The sequence below is a fragment of the Bufo bufo genome, chromosome 4 (genome assembly GCF_905171765.1).
Source record: "Bufo bufo chromosome 4, aBufBuf1.1, whole genome shotgun sequence".
NCBI lineage: Eukaryota > Metazoa > Chordata > Amphibia > Anura > Bufonidae > Bufo > Bufo bufo.
In genome coordinates, this window is record NC_053392.1 from 476,698,722 (window position 1) to 476,719,173 (window position 20,452).

General features: G+C 41.9%; 1 protein-coding gene across 1 annotated transcript in view; it reads right to left on the bottom strand.

Annotated features, from left to right (window-relative positions):
- The window catches only part of GRM1 (glutamate metabotropic receptor 1), a 537,794-nt gene that overhangs the window by 382,277 nt on the left and 135,065 nt on the right, over positions 1-20,452 (bottom strand). Inside the window, exon 2 of the mRNA XM_040430147.1 lies at positions 708-957. Within this exon, the coding sequence (XP_040286081.1) occupies positions 708-957 (250 nt within the window). The remainder of the gene's footprint in view (positions 1-707; positions 958-20,452) is intronic.

Sequence of the window (20,452 nt, forward strand, 5' to 3'; positions counted from 1 at the left end):
AAACATAGCCAAGAACTCTATTGAAAGTCAATGGGGGACGGATCCATTTTCTATTGTGTCAGATTGTGTCAGAGAAAACTGATCCGTCCCCGTTGACTTGCATTGTGGGTCTTGCTACGCATCCCAGGACAGTTATGAGAATGGAACTGAATGCATTTTGGAGCAATCCATTCTGTTCAGTTACTTTTTGTCCCCATTGACAATGAATGGGGACAAAACGGAAGAGTTTTTTTTCCGGTATTGAGACCCTATGACGGATCTCAATACCGGAAAACTAAAAGGCTAGTGTGAAAGTAGCCTTAGCAGGAAAGTAGAAAGCCACTACCAGACACCTCTGGCAGCAGCTTGTCTTCTGCCAGACCAAAGGATTGGGCGTGAAATTCACCTTGCCTAATTGCTCTTTCCACCAACATCATCTGTTAAGGAGAGAGACCTGGATAATCTATTGTGTATAGTGGCTTAGGCAAGTTTCACATTCGCAGCATGAGATCCGGCAAGCTGTTGTGGCAGAGAAGGTTGCTGGAGCTCACTGGATCTGGCATTGCACACAACGGTTTTTGTCCAGTCGATTCATATTTGCAGCACTGGGCATTCCAGCACCGGCCGGCAATCCATATCCAGAGAGCAGCCTGCGACCATAAGACAACTATATTGGTTAAATATATATGAAGTCATGTAATGACTTGATATTGAAGTCATGGTCTTACCTTCCAAGAAGAAGAAATTCGCCGATCACACCCAATCTCCTCATCGCCATTAAAAGTCCTCGCACTGTCATTCCCTCACAAAAACAAACCACCACTCTTGCTTTTGGCAATCTTTCACGAAGTTTTTTGAGTAGTCGGTCAAAGCTTTTCTCTCCTGCATTGCTGTAGATCTTGTCAGTGTGGGCAATGCACAGGCCTTCTTGTGCAGCAAGTTCTTTAAAAGCCTCCATCCCACTTTCTCCATAGTTTCCTATAACATAAGAAATATGACTTTAGTGTTTCCTGCATTTGAACATGTCTCTTGATATTGTGTTTGCAGCATTTAAAATTCATGCACTTTCTGATTATTTGACATTAGGCTTCATAGCTGAGAGCTCACATTGGCATAACCCGCTGAACCAGACATTGCACTCACAGCATAAATAAAATGATTTTACAATCTTTTTGATGGGAAATCCTTGCCCAAGGCATAACATTAAAAATATAAGGACATTTGTAGCACGGGACCTAGTTCTGCTTTTAGGAACTGAATACAGAATAAATCAACTACATAAACCCACCATCTACGGTACTTGAATCTATACAGGACGACAAGCTAAAATTGTAAAATAAAATATTTAAATAACTAAAATACTTTGATCCGGCTTTAACGGCACTTAATGTTCTAAATTGCTGGATGGTCATAGACAATTTACTTGTAAGAACATGGAGTCTTGGAGTCCAGAATAAAATAAGAAGTACAATATGACTTTGTTTTTTTAGCAATTTGTTTTCTCTGCTTATTCTTTTGTTTCTTGATTTAGGAAATTCCAGATTATCAAGCACCTCTGTATTGGATCATTAAAGGAATTTCATATGGTTTCTTTCTTAATAGCATGTCATTAGGAAATTATCTATTGTTTAAATCAAGTATTGCTTGCACAATATAGGAAAAGGCACCGGCTACTCTGGTGGCCAGAACCACGGGAGTGCACATCAGCCAGTGCAAGCACGACCACCGCTGCTGGATTGCAGGGTGGTAATAACCATGGAAACGAAGTGTATAATGTGATAGAAAACTGAATCAAGCCAGCAAAGGAGGCAATATGGACAATTACAATACATTAGTAAGAGCCTTATATTACCTTTTTTTTTCTTTTTAACAATTATTTCTTTATTGATTTTTTCCAACATAATTACAAAAAGAAAATATGAAAAAAGAAAAGAAACAAACAACCCCCCCTGAAATCACATAATAAAATCAACATTGTGATGGTTAAATCAATTTAAATCACAAGAAAAAAATCAATCACACATAAATACATAATAAGACGTACCGGTGAAACAAACACATAAACAAGTAGTACCTGACCTCATTGTTTCTTAATCAATCTTGGTCCCTATCATCTTAATATCATAACATTATTAAAAGGGATCAAACCGTTATCTTATTATCCATTGGGACTAATGTCTCCCCTTTTACATTATAAACTTGGCTACCCAAATTGTGTTACCATTTCTCTCCCACATATTGTGGCATCAGAGAGACACAAATGTCACTATTGGAGAACAAGTCTGTGTCAGAAATTGTTCAAATGGCTTCCAGACGTTGGTAAACCTCTTTAGTGTCTGATGGCAAACAGACATCAATTGCTCCATAGCATAAATATATCGCAAGGGAGGGGTCAGGTCCTCAGTTGACATATTAAAAGCCTGTCTTCATGATCTAGCTATAAGCGATCCTGCAATATGTAATATATGAGTGATTAAGCAACGGCTCCTTAAAGGGGTTCTCAGAGAATTTAGAAAATGAAAATACTTAAATATTACTTTATTGTAAATATATTCCCATATACCTTTTATTATTTATAATGGCTCATTTTGTTTAGGGAGCAATCATTAGGAGAAACAAAATGGCCACACAAAACCTGTCCTAACCATACAGGAGGACATGTTACTGCTGCTTTATCCTCCTCCCCTACTTGTCAGGGGTTATGATCCTGAATACAGATTATAAGAATTTTAACTGAATCTCTGTGTGAATGGAGTTCATGAGGAGACATGAAGTACAGAAAGGATGGACAGGACAGACTGTGGTAATGGAGACTGCATACAAGTGCTGCTGCTCATTATGCACATCACCCCCACCCTTCTCTCTGTACTTCATGCCTCCTTATGAACTCCATTTCTACAGAGATTTAGCTGAAGATCATATTAAACTGTATTCAGGATCATAGAAGAAGATGACTCAGCTCTTTATCTCACTGCTGATCTGAAGTAAATTGTCCTGCTGTGTGATTAGGACAGGTTTTCTGTGTACTAACAGGATTGCGGCCATTTTATTTTTGCTAATGATTGCTCCCTAGACAAAACGAGCCATTATAACTAATGAAAGGTATTTAGGAATATATTTATAATAAAGTAATATTTAAGTATTTTCATTTTCCTAATTCCCAGAGAAACCCTTTTAAGAACAGCAGTGCTAACGCAGGATCTGGATCAAGTTGTAAGTTTAGTAATTGAGAGGCAAAATAAAGCGATTTTTGGCATATTTGATAAGCGGATGGACAGCCCCACCACTTGTGATAGATTGTGCCTTGTTGGCCACACCTTCTCCAGCATAAGTCCGAGAGACTGGGATGACTTTTAGAAATCTGTACTGGGATATCAACGGAGCATGATCTTTTGTGATAGCTCCCACATAACCACTCCCTTCCCAACTATTTTTGGCCAAAGTACAGCCCCCTTCCAGTCAGAGATTGCAAACACACACTTAAGATCCCTCTCCTAACGTAAAAAGTTTGGGAGTAGGGTTGAGCGAACCCGAACTGTAAAGTTCGGGTTCGTACCGAACTTTAGGATTTTTGGAACCCGGACCCGAACCCGAATATTTCCGTAAAAGTTCCGGTTCGTGTTCGGTGTTCGGCGCTTTCTTGTCGCTTTTTTTGGAAGCGTCATACTACTTGCCCCAAGAGGCCATCACAGCCATGCCTACTAATGGCATGGCTGTGATTGGCCAGAGCAGCATGTGACCCAGGCTCTATATAAGATTGAGTCACGTAGCGCTGCACGTCACTCTGCTGTTACAAGTGTAGGGAGAGGATGCTGCTGGACTTGTGATTTCAGGGAGAGAATAGGAGAGAATCTAACTCAGCGATCTACCTAGAAATAGTTGTGTGGGTGTAGGACACAATCGTTTTACCCTGCCCTGAGACCATTGACCAAAAAAAAAATAACTTTTATAATTCTGTTAGTTAAGTGGGTGGCGGCAGCGGCCATTTTATGCATGCTCAGTGCACCAGCACTGCATCTGAGCTTTTGGGACATTGCAAATCACAATTTTTTTTGGGGCAAACTACAACATCTGGATTAGTCAGTGTGCAATTTAAGGTAGAAATACACCCATCATTTCCTGGGGTTTTAAAAACACACTATTTTTTTCAAAAAACAGTATTTTCCAGATCTGCAAGTATTAAATTCAAGTTTAATATATACAGCTTTTATATTCTGTTACCAAAAACACACTTTTTTGACAAAAAACACAATTGCCAGGCCTTGCAGCATCAGCACGTGTGAAATTGCAGGCTTATATACTGCTGTCAAATTCAGTTGCTAAACAAACACTCGTTTGGGCACAAAAAAAATTGTTGGCAGCCTTTGATGCAGATGTCATTGTGAGATACACCCTTAATACATTTGGGTTACATTCAGAGATTTTAAATACCGCCATTTGGTGCACCAATATTGAATTCAGGCCTACACTGGTTCAGACCGTGTGAGATACCCCCTCTACATACAGGGATTTGAAATACAGACATTTGAAATACAGCCATTTTGTGCAAAGAAATATTTACTTCAGGCCTACACTGGTTCAGGCCCTGTGAGATACTCCCTCTACATACAGGGGTTTGAATCAGGGATTTGAAATACAGACATTTGAAATACAGCCATTTTGGGCAAAGAAATATTGAATTCAGGCCTACACTGGTTCAGACCGTGTGAGATACACCCTTTACAAACTGTCGTTCTATTCTACTATTAATTTAACACCCATTTAGGGCAAGATCCTAAATTTGAAAAATATGAGGAGAGCGTCAAATAAGGGACGTGGCCCAGATCGTGGTGCTGCTGGTGGAGCTCCTGTTGCAGGGAGAGGACGTGGTCAATCTGTGCCAGCTACACGCACAAATGAAACCCCTTCCTCAGGTGCGAATAGGTGACAAAACCTGAAGCGGTATTTGGTCGGGCCTAATGCTGCTCTACGATTGGTGAGGCCTGAACAAGTACAGTTCCTTCACATTATCTCCCACCCAGTCTCCTGCTGAAAGACCACAGTTAGCACCTGCAGCCGATGTCCATCAGTCTTTCACCTCACCCCCTTGCAAATCAGCCAAGCAGTCTGAGCCCCAAGTCATGCAGCAGTCTCTTCTGCTTTTTGATGACTCTGTTAGCAGGGTTTCCCAGGGCCATCCACCTATCCCTGCCCCAGAAGTGGAAGAGATTGAGTGCACCGATGCCCAACCACTTATTTTTCAAGATGAGTACATGGGAGGACCATCGCAGCACGTCTCGGATGATGACGAAACACTGGTGCCAACTGCTGGGGCTTTCGAAAGTGTGCAGACCGACAAGGAAGTCAGGGGTGAAGACTGGGTGGAAGATTATGTGGAGGACGATGAGGTCCTCGACCCCACATGGAATCAAGGTCATGCGAGTGACCTATGTAGTTCGGAGGAAGAGGCGGTGGTCACACAGAGCCACCAGCACAGCAGAAGAGGGAGCAGGGTGCAAAAGCGAAGCGGCCGTCCTCTAGACAGTACGCCTCCTACTGCCCACCGCAGCAAGTGACCGAGCACACCAAAGCCAGCTCCAAGGAGTTCCCTGGCGTGGCAGTTTTTCAGACAATGTGCTTATGACAAGATACGAGTGGTTTGCACGCTGTGCAATCAGAGCCTGAAGCGAGGCATAAACGTTCTCAACCTAAGCACAACCTGCATGACCAGGCATTTAAGTGCAAAGCACGAGCTGCAGTGGAGTAGACACCTCAAAAACCAAGAAAGGTCTATGGCTCCTCCTGCTTCCTCTTCTGCTGCAGTCAGGGCCTCTTCATCCCCCTCTGAAGTGACAGTGCCACCTGGCAACCCACAAACAGATGATCTGCCAGCAACACCAACACCTGGGTCACCAAGTATCTCCACAATGTCCCATGGAAGCATTCAGCTCTCCATATCCCAAACGCTGAAGAGGAAGAGGAAGTACCCCCCTACCCACCCGCGATCCCTAGCCCTGAATGCCAGCATTTCTAAATTACTTGCCTTTGAAATGCTGTCATTCCGTCTGGTGGAGACGGATAGTTTTAAAGGCCTTATGGCGTTGGCTGTCCCACAGTACGTCGTGCCCAGCCGCCACTACTTTTCAAGGCGAGCCATCCCTTCCCTTCACAACCAAGTAGCGGCCAAAATCAGGTGTGCACTGCGCAACGCCATCTGTGGCATGGTGCACCTGACTACGGATATGTGGACCAGTAAGCACGGTCAGGGTCGTTATATGTCCATAACAGAACACTGGGTAAATAAGTGGCGGCTGGGCCTGAGGCGGATAGCAGTTTGGCGCATGTCCTTCCACCACCGAGGATTGCAGGGCGCTTCAGTTTGCCTCCTGTTGCTTCCTCCTCCTACTCTGCTTCCTCATCCTCTACCAGCTCCTCATCCGGTCAGCATAACACCTTCACCACCAACTTCAGCACAGCCAGGGGTAAACGACAGCAGGCAGTTTTAAAACGTATCTGTTTGTGGGACAAACCCCACACCGCGCAGGAGCTGTGGATGGGCCTTGAACAACAGACCGATGAGTGGTTTGTGCCAGTCAGCCTCAAGCCCGTCCTGGTGGTGTGCGATAATGGGCGAAATCTCGTAGCAGCTCTGGGACTAGCCGGTTTGACGCACATCCCTTGCCTGGCGCATGTGCTGAATTTGGTGGTGCAGAGATTCCTTTAAAAATTACCCCGACATGTCAGAGCTGCTGCATAAAGTGCGGGCCGTCTGTGCGCGCTTTCGGCGTTCTCACCCTGCTGCTTGCCTGTCAGCGCTGCAGCGTAACTTCGGCCTTCCCGCTCACCGCCTCATATGCGACGTGCCCACAAGGTGGAACTCCACCTTGCACATGCTGGCCAGACTGTGCGAGCAGCAGCAGGCGATAGTGAAGTTTCAGCTGCAGCACGCACGGGTGAGTCGCTCGGCGGAACAGCACCAATTCACCACTAATGACTGGGGCTCCATGCGAGACCTGTGTTCCTTGTTGCGCTGTTTCGAGTACTCCACCAACATGGCCAGTGCCAATAATGCCATTCTCAGCGTTACTATCCCACTTCTATGCCTCCTTGAAAAAACGCTCCTGGCGATGATGGAAGAGGATGTGGCACAGGAGGAGGAGATCGTGATCGTAAGATGCGCGAGTACAAGCGCACGCTGGTAGACGTGCTGCTGGTGGCATTCCCACCTGACAGCGGGGGCACAGTGGAAGCACAAGGCAAAGGCAAATGACGAGGAAGAGGTCGCCAATGCAGCTGGGGCACCGCCAGCACCTCAGAAGGCAGGGTTAGCATGGCCGAAATGTGGAAAAGCTTTGTCAGCACGCCACAACAACCAGCACCACCAGCTGATATGGAACGTCTTAGCAGGAGGCAGCATTTCACCAACATGGTGGAGCAGTATGCGTGCACACGCCTACACGTACTGAATGACTGGTCTGCCCCCTTCAACTTCTGGGTCTCCAAATTGGGCACATGGCCTGAGCTTGCCCTTTACGCCTTGGAGGTGCTGGCCTGCCCTACAGCCAGTCTATTATCTGAATGTGTGTTTAGCACGGCAGGGGGCGTCATCACAGACAAGCGCATCCGCCTGTCCACAGCCAATGTGGACAAGCTCACGTTCATTAAAATGAACCAGGCATGGATCCCTCAGGCCTTGTCCGTACCTTGTGCAGAATAGACATGTATACCAGCACTAAGCAGACATTGTTATACTGCAGCGCAATTGCTCATGTTTGTATTTTGGATATTTCACACTCTTTTGGAGTGTACCTTAATTTTACAAAATTAAATTAAAACCAAAAACCTGTGTTGGCTATCTCGTCCTCTTCCACCTACTCCACTACGTCCACCGCCTCCTCAAACTCCTACTCCATATGGAACTCCACCTCATAAATCCATATTTTTTTTGTACGCATCTTATTTTATATCATTTCACTACTTTGTCAGTTACATTTTATGGTGAAATTAACCAATTTTTGGGTGTACAGGGAGTGCAGAATTATTAGGCAAGTTGTATTTTTGAGGATTAATTTTATTATTGAACAACAACCATGTTCTCAATGAACCCAAAAAACTCATTAATATCAAAGCTGAATATTTTTGGAAGTAGTTTTTAGTTTGTTTTTAGTTTTAGCTATTTTAGGGGGATATCTGTGTGTGCAGGTGACTATTACTGTGCATAATTATTAGGCAACTTAACAAAAAACAAATATATACCCATTTCAATTATTTATTTTTACCAGTGAAACCAATATAACATCTCAACATTCACAAATATACATTTCTGACATTCAAAAACAAAACAAAAACAAATCAGTGACCAATATAGCCACCTTTCTTTGCAAGGACACTCAAAAGCCTGCCATCCATGGATTCTGTCAGTGTTTTGATCTGTTCACCATCAACATTGCGTGCAGCAGCAACCACAGCCTCCCAGACACTGTTCAGAGAGGTGTACTGTTTTCCCTCCTTGTAAATCTCACATTTGATGATGGACCACAGGTTCTCAATGGGGTTCAGATCAGGTGAACAAGGAGGCCATGTCATTAGATTTTCTTCTTTTATACCCTTTCTTGCCAGCCACGCTGTGGAGTACTTGGACGCGTGTGATGGAGCATTGTCCTGCATGAAAATCATGTTTTTCTTGAAGGATGCAGACTTATTCCTGTACCACTGCTTGAAGAAGGTGTCTTCCAGAAACTGGCAGTAGGACTGGGAGTTGAGCTTGACTCCATCCTCAACCCGAAAAGGCCCCACAAGCTCATCTTTGATGATACCAGCCCAAACCAGTACTCCACCTCCACCTTGCTGGCGTCTGAGTCGGACTGGAGCTCTCTGCCCTTTACCAATCCAGCTACGGGCCCATCCATCTGGCCCATCAAGACTCACTCTCATTTCATCAGTCCATAAAACCTTAGAAAAATCAGTCTTGAGATATTTCTTGGCCCAGTCTTGACGTTTCAGCTTGTGTGTCTTGTTCAGTGGTGGTCGTCTTTCAGCCTTTCTTACCTTGGCCATGTCTCTGAGTATTGCACACCTTGTGCTTTTGGGCACTCCAGTGATGTTGCAGCTCTGAAATATGGCCAAACTGGTGGCAAGTGGCATCTTGGCAGCTGCACGCTTGACTTTTCTCAGTTCATGGGCAGTTATTTTGCGCCTTGGTTTTTCCACACGCTTCTTGCGACCCTGTTGACTATTTTGAATGAAACGCTTGATTGTTCGATGATCACGCTTCAGAAGCTTTGCAATTTAAGAGTGCTGCATCCCTCTGCAAGATATCTCACTATTTTTGACTTTTCTGAGCCTGTCAAGTCCTTCTTTTGACCCATTTTGCCAAAGGAAAGGAAGTTGCCTAATAATTATGCACACCTAATATAGGGTGTTGATGTCATTAGACCACACCCCTTCTCATTACAGAGATGCACATCACCTAATATGCTTAATTGGTAGTAGGCTTTCGAGCCTATACAGCTTGGAGTAAGACAACATGCATAAAGAGGATGATGTGGTCAAAATACTAATTTGCCTAATAATTCTGCACTCCCTGTATAGTACCACTAATAAAACCTAGTAGACAGGTTAAACAAAAAAAAAATTATTGTCATTTACTTTTTCGGGTGAAATTAACCAATTTTTGGGTGTATAGTACCACTGCTATACCTAGTAGGCCGGTTAAAAAATAAATAAATTGTCATTTACATTTTAGGGTGAAATTCACCAATTTTGGTGTGTATAATACCACTGCTATACCTAGTGGAACGGTAAAAAAAAATAAAAAATTGGTCAGTTACATTTTCTGGCGAAATAAACAAATTTTTGGGTGTATAGTACCACTGCTATACCTAGAAGACAGGTTGAAAAAAAAATAAATTGTCCGTTATATATTCTGGTAAAATTCACCAATTTTTGGGTGTGATGTACCACTCCTATACCTAGTTGACAGCTTAATAAATTTCAATAATTTTTCTGTTACATTCTTGGGTTGACATTATACAAATTTAGTTGTGAATAAAAACCTGCTATGCATAGGTGACAGGGAATAAAATTTAATAAATTATTCAGTAATTAATGCGCACCACATCCTTACATTCAATGCTTAAACTTTGAAAAGTTGTCACACTTTTATGCTTTAATAATTTCTCCCATATTTCAACTCTAATTTTAAATTTGAGAAAATTAATCCTCCCTTGTATGTGGTCTCTCTTTCTCACGCTCCCTCTCTGGCCTGGAACCCTGATTCCCCGGCACCCGTGATCACCATGGTAGGCGCATAAAAGAACATCGAAAGTTGATAGAGCAGATATCAAATTGGATCGTGAACATCACGGGGATGTGCAACATGGTGGGGCAGTAAGTGTGCACACGCCTACACGAACTGACTGACAGGGGACAGCCCCTGCAACTTCTGGGTCTCCAAATAGGGCACATGGCCTGAGCTTGCCCTTTACCCCTTGGAAGTGCTGGCCTGCCCTGCAGCCAGTGTATTGTCTGAACGTGTGTTTAGCATGACTGGAGGGGGTTATCACAGGTTATATTTCCCAATGTTTGGGGTGTACCCTAATTTAAAAAATAAAATTTAAAACAAAAAAACTGTGTAGTCTACCTCCTCCTCCACCGCCGCTTCCACCTACACTGCCACATCCGGACCTGGTCCTCCTAGATCAAGATTATAATTTTTTATTTTTGCATATTTTATGTTATTTTAAGTCATTTCCCTATCCACATTTGTTTGCAGAGCACTTGCCATGCTCTTAACCACATTTTGACGCAATTTGCAGCCCTCTAGCCCTTTCCATTACATTTTTACAGCCATTTTAGTGCTCAAAAGTTCGGGTCCCCATTGACTTCAATGGGGTTCGGGGTCAAGTTCGGGTCCCGAACTCAAACTTTTTTCCGAAGTTCGGCCGAACCCGTCGAACCCGAACATCCAGGTGTCCGCTCAACTCTAATAAGGAGTTTATCAAGCATTGATAGAGGGCTTACTGTTAAGATAAAATAGGGAGTAACATGGTGTTTTTTGGGATGGGGGGAGGATTGGGTTTCCCTGAAAGATAAAGGTTCCCCCAATTTGAATGTGTTCATATTGTCCGATAAATGATCAGAATTATTTCAATTAATGTACGCGGGTTAAGAGATAGATTAAAAAGATTTGCAATTTTTGACTTGATGGGGAGGTATTTGCCAGCCATCATCTGCCTACAGGAAACACACTTAGATAAGGAACTCTTAAATTATGTAGAGAAATAATGGATTAAAATTGAAAATCTGCCAAAAAAGTGAAATTTAGAAATTTCATCTACATTTTCCCTAAATTCTTGTGGAACACCTAAAGTGTTAACAAAGTTTGTAAAATCAGTTTTGAGTAACTTGAAACATAGAAACATAGAAACATAGAATGTGTCGGCAGATAAGAACCATTTGGCCCATCTAGTCTGCCCAATATACTGAATACTATGGATAGCCCCCGGCCCTATCTTATATGAAGGATGGCCTTATGCCTATCCCATGCATGCTTAAACCCCTTCACTGTATTTGCAGCTACCACTTCTGCAGGAAGGCTATTCCATGCATCCACTACTCTCTCAGTAAAGTAATACTTCCTTATATTACTTTTAAACCTTTGCCCCTCTAATTTAAAACTGTGTCCTCTTGTGGTAGTTTTTCTTCTTTTAAATATGCTCTCTTCCTTTACCGAGTTGATTCCTTTTATGTATTTAAAAGTTTCTATCATATCCCCTCTGTCCCCTCTGTCTCTTCTTTCTTCCAAGCTATACATATTAAGGTCCTTTAACCTTTCCTGGTAAGTTTTATCCTGCAATCCATGTACTAGTTTAGTAGCTCTTCTCTGAACTCTCTCTAGAGTATCTATATCCTTCTGGAGATATGGCCTCCAGTACTGCGCACAATACTCCAAGTGAGGTCTCACCAGTGTTCTGTACAGCGGCATAAGCACTTCACTCTTTCTACTGCTTATACCTCTCCCTATACATCCAAGCATTCTGCTGGCATTTCGTGCTGCTCTATTACATTGTCTTCCCACCTTTAAGTCTTCTGAAATAATTACTCCTAAATCCCTTTCCTCAGATACTGAGGTCAGGACTGTGTCAAATATTCTATATTCTGCCCTTGGGTTTTTACGCCCCAGGTGCATTATCTTGCACTTATCCACATTAAATTTCAGTTGCCAGAGTTCTGACCATTCTTCTAGTTTTCCTAAATCCTTTTCCATTTGGCGTTTCCCTCCAGGAACATCAACCCTGTTACCTATCTTTGTGTCATCAGCAAAAAGACAAACCTTACTTGAGGGGTGTAGTTTCTACAATGGGGTCATTTATGGGGGGTTTCTATTATGTAAGCCCCACAAAGTGACTTTAGACCTGAACTGGTCCTTAAAAAGCGGGTTTTGGAAATTTTCTTATATTTTTTTAGAATTGCTTCTAAAATTCTAAGCCTTCTAACGTCCCCAAATTTTTTTTTACATTTACAAGATGATGCAAACGTAAAGTAGACATATGGGGAATGTTAAGAAATAAATATTTTTATCACGTATCACTTTCTGTTTTAAAAACAGAAATTTTTCAACATTTTTTGGTAAATTTGGGATTTTTTCATAAATAAAGGTGAAATATATTGACTCAAATTTCTGACTGTCATGAAGTACAATGTGTCATGAGAAAACAATCTCAGAATGGCTTGGATAAATAAAAGTGTTCCAAAGTTATTACCACATAAAATGACACATGTCAGATTTGCAAAAAATGGCCTGGGCAGGAAGGTGAAAACTGGCCCGGGGTAGAAGGGGTTAATAGAGATTCTGCAAATAAAAACGTGCTGTTTGATGCATCAAAGGCATTATTAAGGGGAATACTATATAAGCAACTGAGTAACCGGAAAAAACAGGTAAATAGTAAAAATCAGCTTGCAGAACAGAGGTTAAAAGAAGTTAAAAAACAATGTGCAGAAGACCCTTCATCAGAAAATCTGAGAAAGTGGGAAAAAGAACATAGTATAGTTAATGAAATACACATGAAGAGATCTCAAACATTACTGTTTTTTCAGGGAGCTAGGTATTTTGCTGAGGGCGAGAGAGTGGGTAAGCTTTTGGCAAATATAGTTAATAACCAGCAAATAAAAGAAATTGGATAGGTGCAATATAGAATGTTAGGGGACATATACTCAGGACTCCAGAACAGATTAGTAATACACTTGGGGAAAATTCTAGGAGTTGTATAAATCTGAAGTTTTGTATAAAAAGGGAGACTTGTGTCAATACTTGGGTGGTATTCCCTTTAGGAGACTTACTGAAGATCAAAAAAATTACCTTGAGGAAAATATACGATTGGAGGAATTAGTGAGAGCTTTGAACTCAACTAGTGACAAAAAGTCCACAGGAGGGGATGAGTTACCATTTGCAATATATAAGGAGTTTAGCCAGGAGCTACTTCCGGAATGAATAGAGACCCTGATTGAGGCCAAGTCATAAAAAAATTGCCTGCTTTTATGGAGGAGGCCATCATTGTTTTGATCCCCAAAGCCAATAAGGACTTATTAAAGCTAGAGTCATATAGACCCATTTCTTTGCCATATACTGATATTAAGTTGTTATCTAGGGTATTGGCAGAGAGGTTAATAAAAGTAATAAAACAATAATTAACCCCTTCAGGACCCTGAGATTTTCCTTTTTGCATTTTCATTAATACTGAATTTTTTTTTTTAAAACCTTTGAGGGGAAAAAAATATGTTATAACCATATTCTGACCCCTATGACTTTTATGTAGTTATGTGTACGGGGCTGTGTGAGGGCTAATTTTTTGCAGGATGATCTGTACTTTTCAGTGATACCAATTTGAAGTGTGTGTAACTTTTTGATCACTTTTAATATTGTTATATTTTTATTGCATGAGCATTTTCCCATGCAGCAATTCCCATGAAGTTTATTTTTTTATTGGTTAAGTATTTTTATTTGAAAGAAAAGGGGGTAATTTGAACTTTTATGTTTTTTTTATTTTTTTATATTTGTAAAAACTTTTTTTACTTTTTTTAAGTCACCTGGGGTGAAAATAACTGGCAATCATTAGATTGCCCATTGTGTTCATTGATGGCTATATAGCCATCATTGAACATTTAATTTGCAATATAAAAATACAATTCTGCCACCTAGTGGCCTGTATTGCATATTGCTGAAATAGACTCAGAAGCCTTTTTGAGGCTTCGGGCTATTTGAGCAATGTAACAGGTTCCCCGATCTCAGTCGGGGAACGCTATTACCGAAGCGGAAGCACGCGATATCCGCTTCCGGACTGCAAAAATGCTGTGGTCACATTTGACCACGGCATCTGAAGGGTAAAATGTATGCGATCAGCCATACATGTGCCGCGGGTCTCTGCTATTTACAATAGCAGAAACCCGGCAGCTATGGCGCCCGATGCACGTGCGAGCGGGCACCATGTTTAGGGACCGGACTTCCGATGTACATATACGGCGGAGGTCCTTAAGGGGTTAATGAAGATCAGACAGGCTTTATTCCTGGGCGATTGATATACTCTAATGTTAGAAGACTTTTTATGAATATACAGTAGAAGGAAATAAAAGTAAAGATACTAAAAAAGCGATGTCGCTGGATGCAACCAAAGCATTTGATTGCATGGAGTGGGAATATCTGTGGGAGGTCCTCAAATGTTTGGGGATTCTTTTATAAGTTGGATTGAGCTTATTTATTCACATCCCAGATCAAGTGTAGCGGTGGATGGGGTTACGTCCCTGCCCTTTTGCCCTTTTCAGGGGCACTAGGCAGGGATGTCCTGTTTCCCCGTTGCGATTAGTATAAGAGAGAATGAAAGTATTAAGGTTTTTAAATATGGTAAGGTAAGTGATAAAATAATGTTGTATGTAGATGACATTTTATTGTTTTTGGCTGATACGGATTTAGAGTTGGACGCAATTGGTAAATTTGGTTATTATTCTGGTTTGAAAATAAATTGGGGAAAATCACATTTGATGTTATTGGGGGATAGGGGTCAAGATGGGTGTTTGGATGTACACGTCATGGGGAGTGAAAGTAGTTTCAAGCATTTGGGAATACGGTAAATATTGCAAAGAGCTTAACTGGATATATTAAGTTGAATGTGATTCCCCTTATAGAGGAGTTGAAAAGAAAAATCCACATTTGGAGAAGACTACCTATGTCAATGACGGGGCGGGTTAATCTGATAAAGATGATTTTTCTCCTGAAGATTCTCTATGTATTGCAGTGTGCCCCAGTATGGTTGCCAATTAGGATTTTTTATATTATTGATAGGATAATGAGGGAATTTATTTGGAAAGGAGGGAGCCCTAGAATAAGGAATTACATTTTGCAATTGCCTATTAAAGAAGGGGTAGGGCGCTTCCTAATTGTATTTTTATTTTCTGGTGGTACAGTTTGGGTATATGAATGGAGATAGAATAACACCTATTTTGAGTTGGTATTTGGGGAATTTGGGGTGCAAAGATAGTCAATATAAGATAATAGAGGTTTTTGAGTCTGGAGTATTGGGGATTACAAGTAATAATAATTGCATTTTTAATTTAATGGATCTGCATCCATTATGAACGGATCCGGTTGGATTATCTTTACATTGCTAAAACGGATTCGTCATGAACTCCATTGAAAGTCAATGGAGGACTGATCCATTTTCTATTGTGGCAGATTGTGTCAGAGAAAACGGATCCGTCCCCATTGACTTGCATTGGGGGTCCTGCCAGATCCGTCTTGCTCCGCATCCCAGGACAGAAAGCAAACTACAACATACTGCTGCGGTTTGCTCTCCGGTATGGGAAAGCAACTAAATGGAACGGAATGCATTTTGAAGCATTCTGTTCTGTTCAGTTTTGTCCCCTATGACAATGCATGGGGACAAAACTGAAGCGTTATTTTCCGGTATTGAGCCCCTATGTGTAACTGACACCCGGCTCAGTCGCCGGGACCGCACTTGTACAGGCGGCGCATGCGTCATCGGACTCAAGCGCGATCCTGTAACTGAATCGCGCATGCGCCGTCCCCGATGCCTGCCTTCTCTTCCTCACGCGCGATTCAGTTACAGGATCGCGCTTGAGTCCGACGGCGCATGCGCCGCCTGTACAAGCGCGGTCCCGGCGACTGAGCCGGGTGTCAGTTACACTACTTAGAGGAGGGGTTAGGGCAGGGGAGTTACAGCCCGGAGTGAGGGAAGGGCTACCCCCTTGACTTCTAGCGTGACTTCAGGAGCTGGAGACGAGGACGAGTAAATAAATTAGCAGTAGGGCAGTGCTGGGCTCCGAAGTAATGGGCGCGGCTGGGCTCCAAAAGCTAGAGGGACAGCCCCTTGGGCTCATTATTGAGGTAATTAGCATATTACTAAAAACGATTTTATAGACAATTTACAAGACACAGGGCAGTAATACTAGTATATTTTAATGTAAATCGTGGAGACTGATGTGGTAATGTTAATATACAGGTGACAGTGTCCCTTTAATGCAAACAACCAGGACTCTTCCTAAAGATGGCTGGCCCATCAAACGTATTAATTGGGAGAATAGGGCATTAGTAAGAGAGGTGACCAAGAGGTGACCACTCTGGCTGAGCTCCAAATATCCTGTGTGCAGATTGGAGAAACTTCCAGAAGGTCATCCATCAGTGCAGCACTCCACCAATCTGGGCTTTATGGCAAAGTGGCCAGAAAGAAGCCTCCCCTCAGTAAAAGAAAGCAAAAAAAAAGCACCTAAAGGACTCTCAGACTGTAAGAAACAAGATTCTCTGGTCTGACTAAACCAAAACTGAACTTTTGGGCTTCAATTCTAATTGTGATGTTTGAAGGAAACCAGAAGCTACTCAATACCATCACTACAGTGAAGCATGGTGGTGACAGCCTCATGCTGTAGGGGTGTTTTTCAGTGGCTGGGAGAGGCAGACTGGTCAGAGTTGAGAGAAAGCTGAATGGAGAAAAGTACTGATATATTCTCAATAAAAACATGATCCAGTGTACTCAGGACCTCAGACTAGACTGAAGGTTTACCTTCAAACAAGACAGTGACTCTAAGCACACAGTCAGGACAACACAAGAGTGGCTTAGGGACAACTCTTTGAATGTCCTTGAGTGGCCCAGACAGAGCCCTGACTTGAACCCAATCGATCTCTGAAAGACCTGAAAATGGCTGTCCACCAACGGTCCCCATCCAACCTGACAGAGCTTGAGAGGATCGGCAAAGAAGAATGGGAGATAATCCCCAAATGAATGTGTGCAAACCTCGTGGTATCATACCCAAAGGTTTCTGCCAAAGGTGCTTCATGTAAGCACACAGTAAAGGGCCTGAATTCTTTATGTCAATGCAATATTTTTGTTTTTCCTTTTCAATAAATCAGCAAAGATTTTTTAAATTCTATTTTTACTTTCTCATTTATGGGGTACTGAGTGCAGAATGGTGGGGATTAAAATGTAAACTTTATTTTATCTTAGCACAAGGCTACAACAAACAAACTGTGGAAAAATTTAAAGACTCTGAAGACTTTCCAAATTCACTGTATCTGTTTTATGAAACTTGCTTCATTATTGGAACTGTACCACCACCATTTCCACTACTGTTGCTTTAAGGGATTGATGCTTTGCACCCCTTAAAACACTACTAACCCCAAGCGCACCCCAACTGCCATCAGGTAGGCTACCCTCAAACCAGGGTGTGTCCTGAGGGGAAGAAAGAGTGCACCCCTACCTTCACTGTGCACCAGGGTAGGGAGAGCTCAGAAGGATCACCACCACGAGTACTACAACCGTCATTCTTGCCACAAAATCACTCCTATCCTCTCTGCCCAATGCGTTTCCTGGAAGCCACTGCAGGTCTGACTTAGTTTCCTGAATCAAACATGCTTTGATTGCCCAGAAAAGTTGTATATGACACTCTGAGGTCTTCTAGTACTGTATCAGTTTCAAGCTCTTTAATTCCAACGCAGCATTAGTAATGACAAAGTGACAGCAACATACAGTATATGGCCGTGGGTAAACGGGTAAACAGATGGCAGCCGGTGGTAACAAGCATCCTGTTTAAAAACATAATCAACTGTCAGATTTTTTTTTATTAGAAACATTCTAAAAATTATTCCTTTTTTTGTGCCAGATGTCTTCTTCTCTATCTTCTGAGCCTCTTCTGTCTTCAAATGGTAGCTGCCATTTTGAGCAATTTGTCCGAAAAAAATCGTAATGGTTTTGTATTCATTAGAATCCAAATTTGTGGGGGGAATTCATAATGCATTTGATTTGTTCAGAATCAGTACACTCACCTCTACTGTTTAGCATTCATTCATTCATTACTTTGTCCACCCCTTTATCCAACCACCAAGTATTCAAGTACTAACATCAACCTTAGAATTCAATATTTCTAAGTTTCATTATTATTTCCCAATTCATCTCCAAGCAGACGAAAATTAAATTATAGACATTTTGGTACCACCACTGTGTTTATAAAAGCACTTTTGGGTTCAAAACATGATGTGCTTGTAGCAGAAATAGAAATAACATTTCTTATGATTGAGAAATTGTTTGGATATCTCTTTGGAGCTGTGAGAAGACCCCATACTTTTCCTATACATTGTGCAATCAATTAATGTTATGTATACTCTCTTTTTATTGTGGTTTTGAGACACAACATTACAATATGATCCCACAGCAGAGACAAAAAAACATCTAAGTAGAGATACATTCTGAGTTAAGGAATTGCACTGTGAGGCGGACCGGTGCCTACTTCGCAATCTCACTCATTAGCAAGAGCCAGCAGTTAAAAGACACTTATTACATTGTGCAAACAAATAAAGAGGTTGTCCAGGATTTTTCTACTGATGACCTATCCTGAGGATAAGTCATTAATATCAGATTGGCGGGGGTCCGACACCCGTCACCCCCATTGATCAGCTGTACGAGGAGACAGTGCACGCAGTGTGCATATGCCTCCTCCATTCTCTCTTCCTGTCCGCTGCTACTGTCTGTGGTCTTTGCCACCGCCGATCTGATATTGATGACCTATCCTGAGGATGCATCCGTCATGAACAGATCCGGTTGTATTATGTCTTCTATAGCCTTGACGGATCCGTCTTGAACACCATTGAAAGCCAATGGGGGATGGATCCGTTTTCTATTGTCTTAGATTGTGTCAGAGAAAATGGATCTGTCCCCATTGACTTACATTGTGTGCCAGGACAGATCCGTTTGGCTCAGTTTCGTCAGACTGACACCAAAACGCTGCAAGCAGCGTTTTGGTGTCCGCCTCCAGAGCGGAATGGTGACTAAATGAAGGCAAACTGATACATTCTGAGCGGATCATTTTCCATTCAGAATGCATTAGGGCAAAACTGATCCGTTTTGGACCGCTTTTGAGAGCCCTGAGCGGATCTCACAAACGGAAAGCCAAAACACTAGTAGCCTTACTCAAATTTCCATAAATTGCCATTATTCACTAGTCAGTCAGTTTGATGTGAGAACATCTTTAATATACTGTAATTTATTATCTTGTATGTTATGAAAGTAGTGGGGATTTTTAATCTGTTGCACACATATTTTATAGAAAGAAAATTGGGATTAAAAATTAAATAAGAATATTGACAGTGATTGAGAAGCTCGGTATTTACATTCATGAGACTTATTTGGCAGGACAGAGGTTAAACCTGTAAAGTCTCACAAGCCCACTGAAAAGGTGACATGAAGACAAAGGGGGTTTTAGAATGTCTCAAACAGAGCGATTTGGCATTTCCAGCATTCCCTCCCACTCATATCCAATATGAGCACAAATTATCAGTACGGCTAAAGTACTTTATAAGCAAACACTCTCCAGCATACAGTACTTAGTAATTTTCTTAGCAAAACATTGACTGCTGTCTACAGGGCATAACCTATAGGAAGAGAGGGGAAAAAGAAAGTTTATTTTCTTAAAGAGGCACTTTATAACATTGTTTCCTTACATCTGTTTTTCTGCTTTTAATAAACTTTGTGTTCATTGATTGATTGATTCTTTGTAATGTGGGACATGGAGTCCTTAGCTATCCATTAACATTAGAGATGTAAACCTCCTGGCACTCTGGAGAATGTTGCTTGGAGTCGGGTTCCTACCCCATATAATAATAAAGAGAAAACTCCAGCACTGTGCGTCAAAGCTTGTTTATTTGGAATGCGGCGTCGTAACAACGTGACGTTTCGGCCAACAAAGGCCTTTATCAAACTATGTGACAAGAAATATAAAGAAGCAATAATTACAATCGTGCATCAAATCCAACACATGGTGTAAATTATGGGTGATACTAACATAGGATGATATAGTACACAGATGCCCATAATAACGTTATATACAACATTTATAAATACCCGACAGAGAGAGGCATCAAGTCAATAATCATAGTGGGGTGAGTTAATGCTCATATAGGCGAGGGAGGCCTGTGGAGGTGAAATCCGTACAT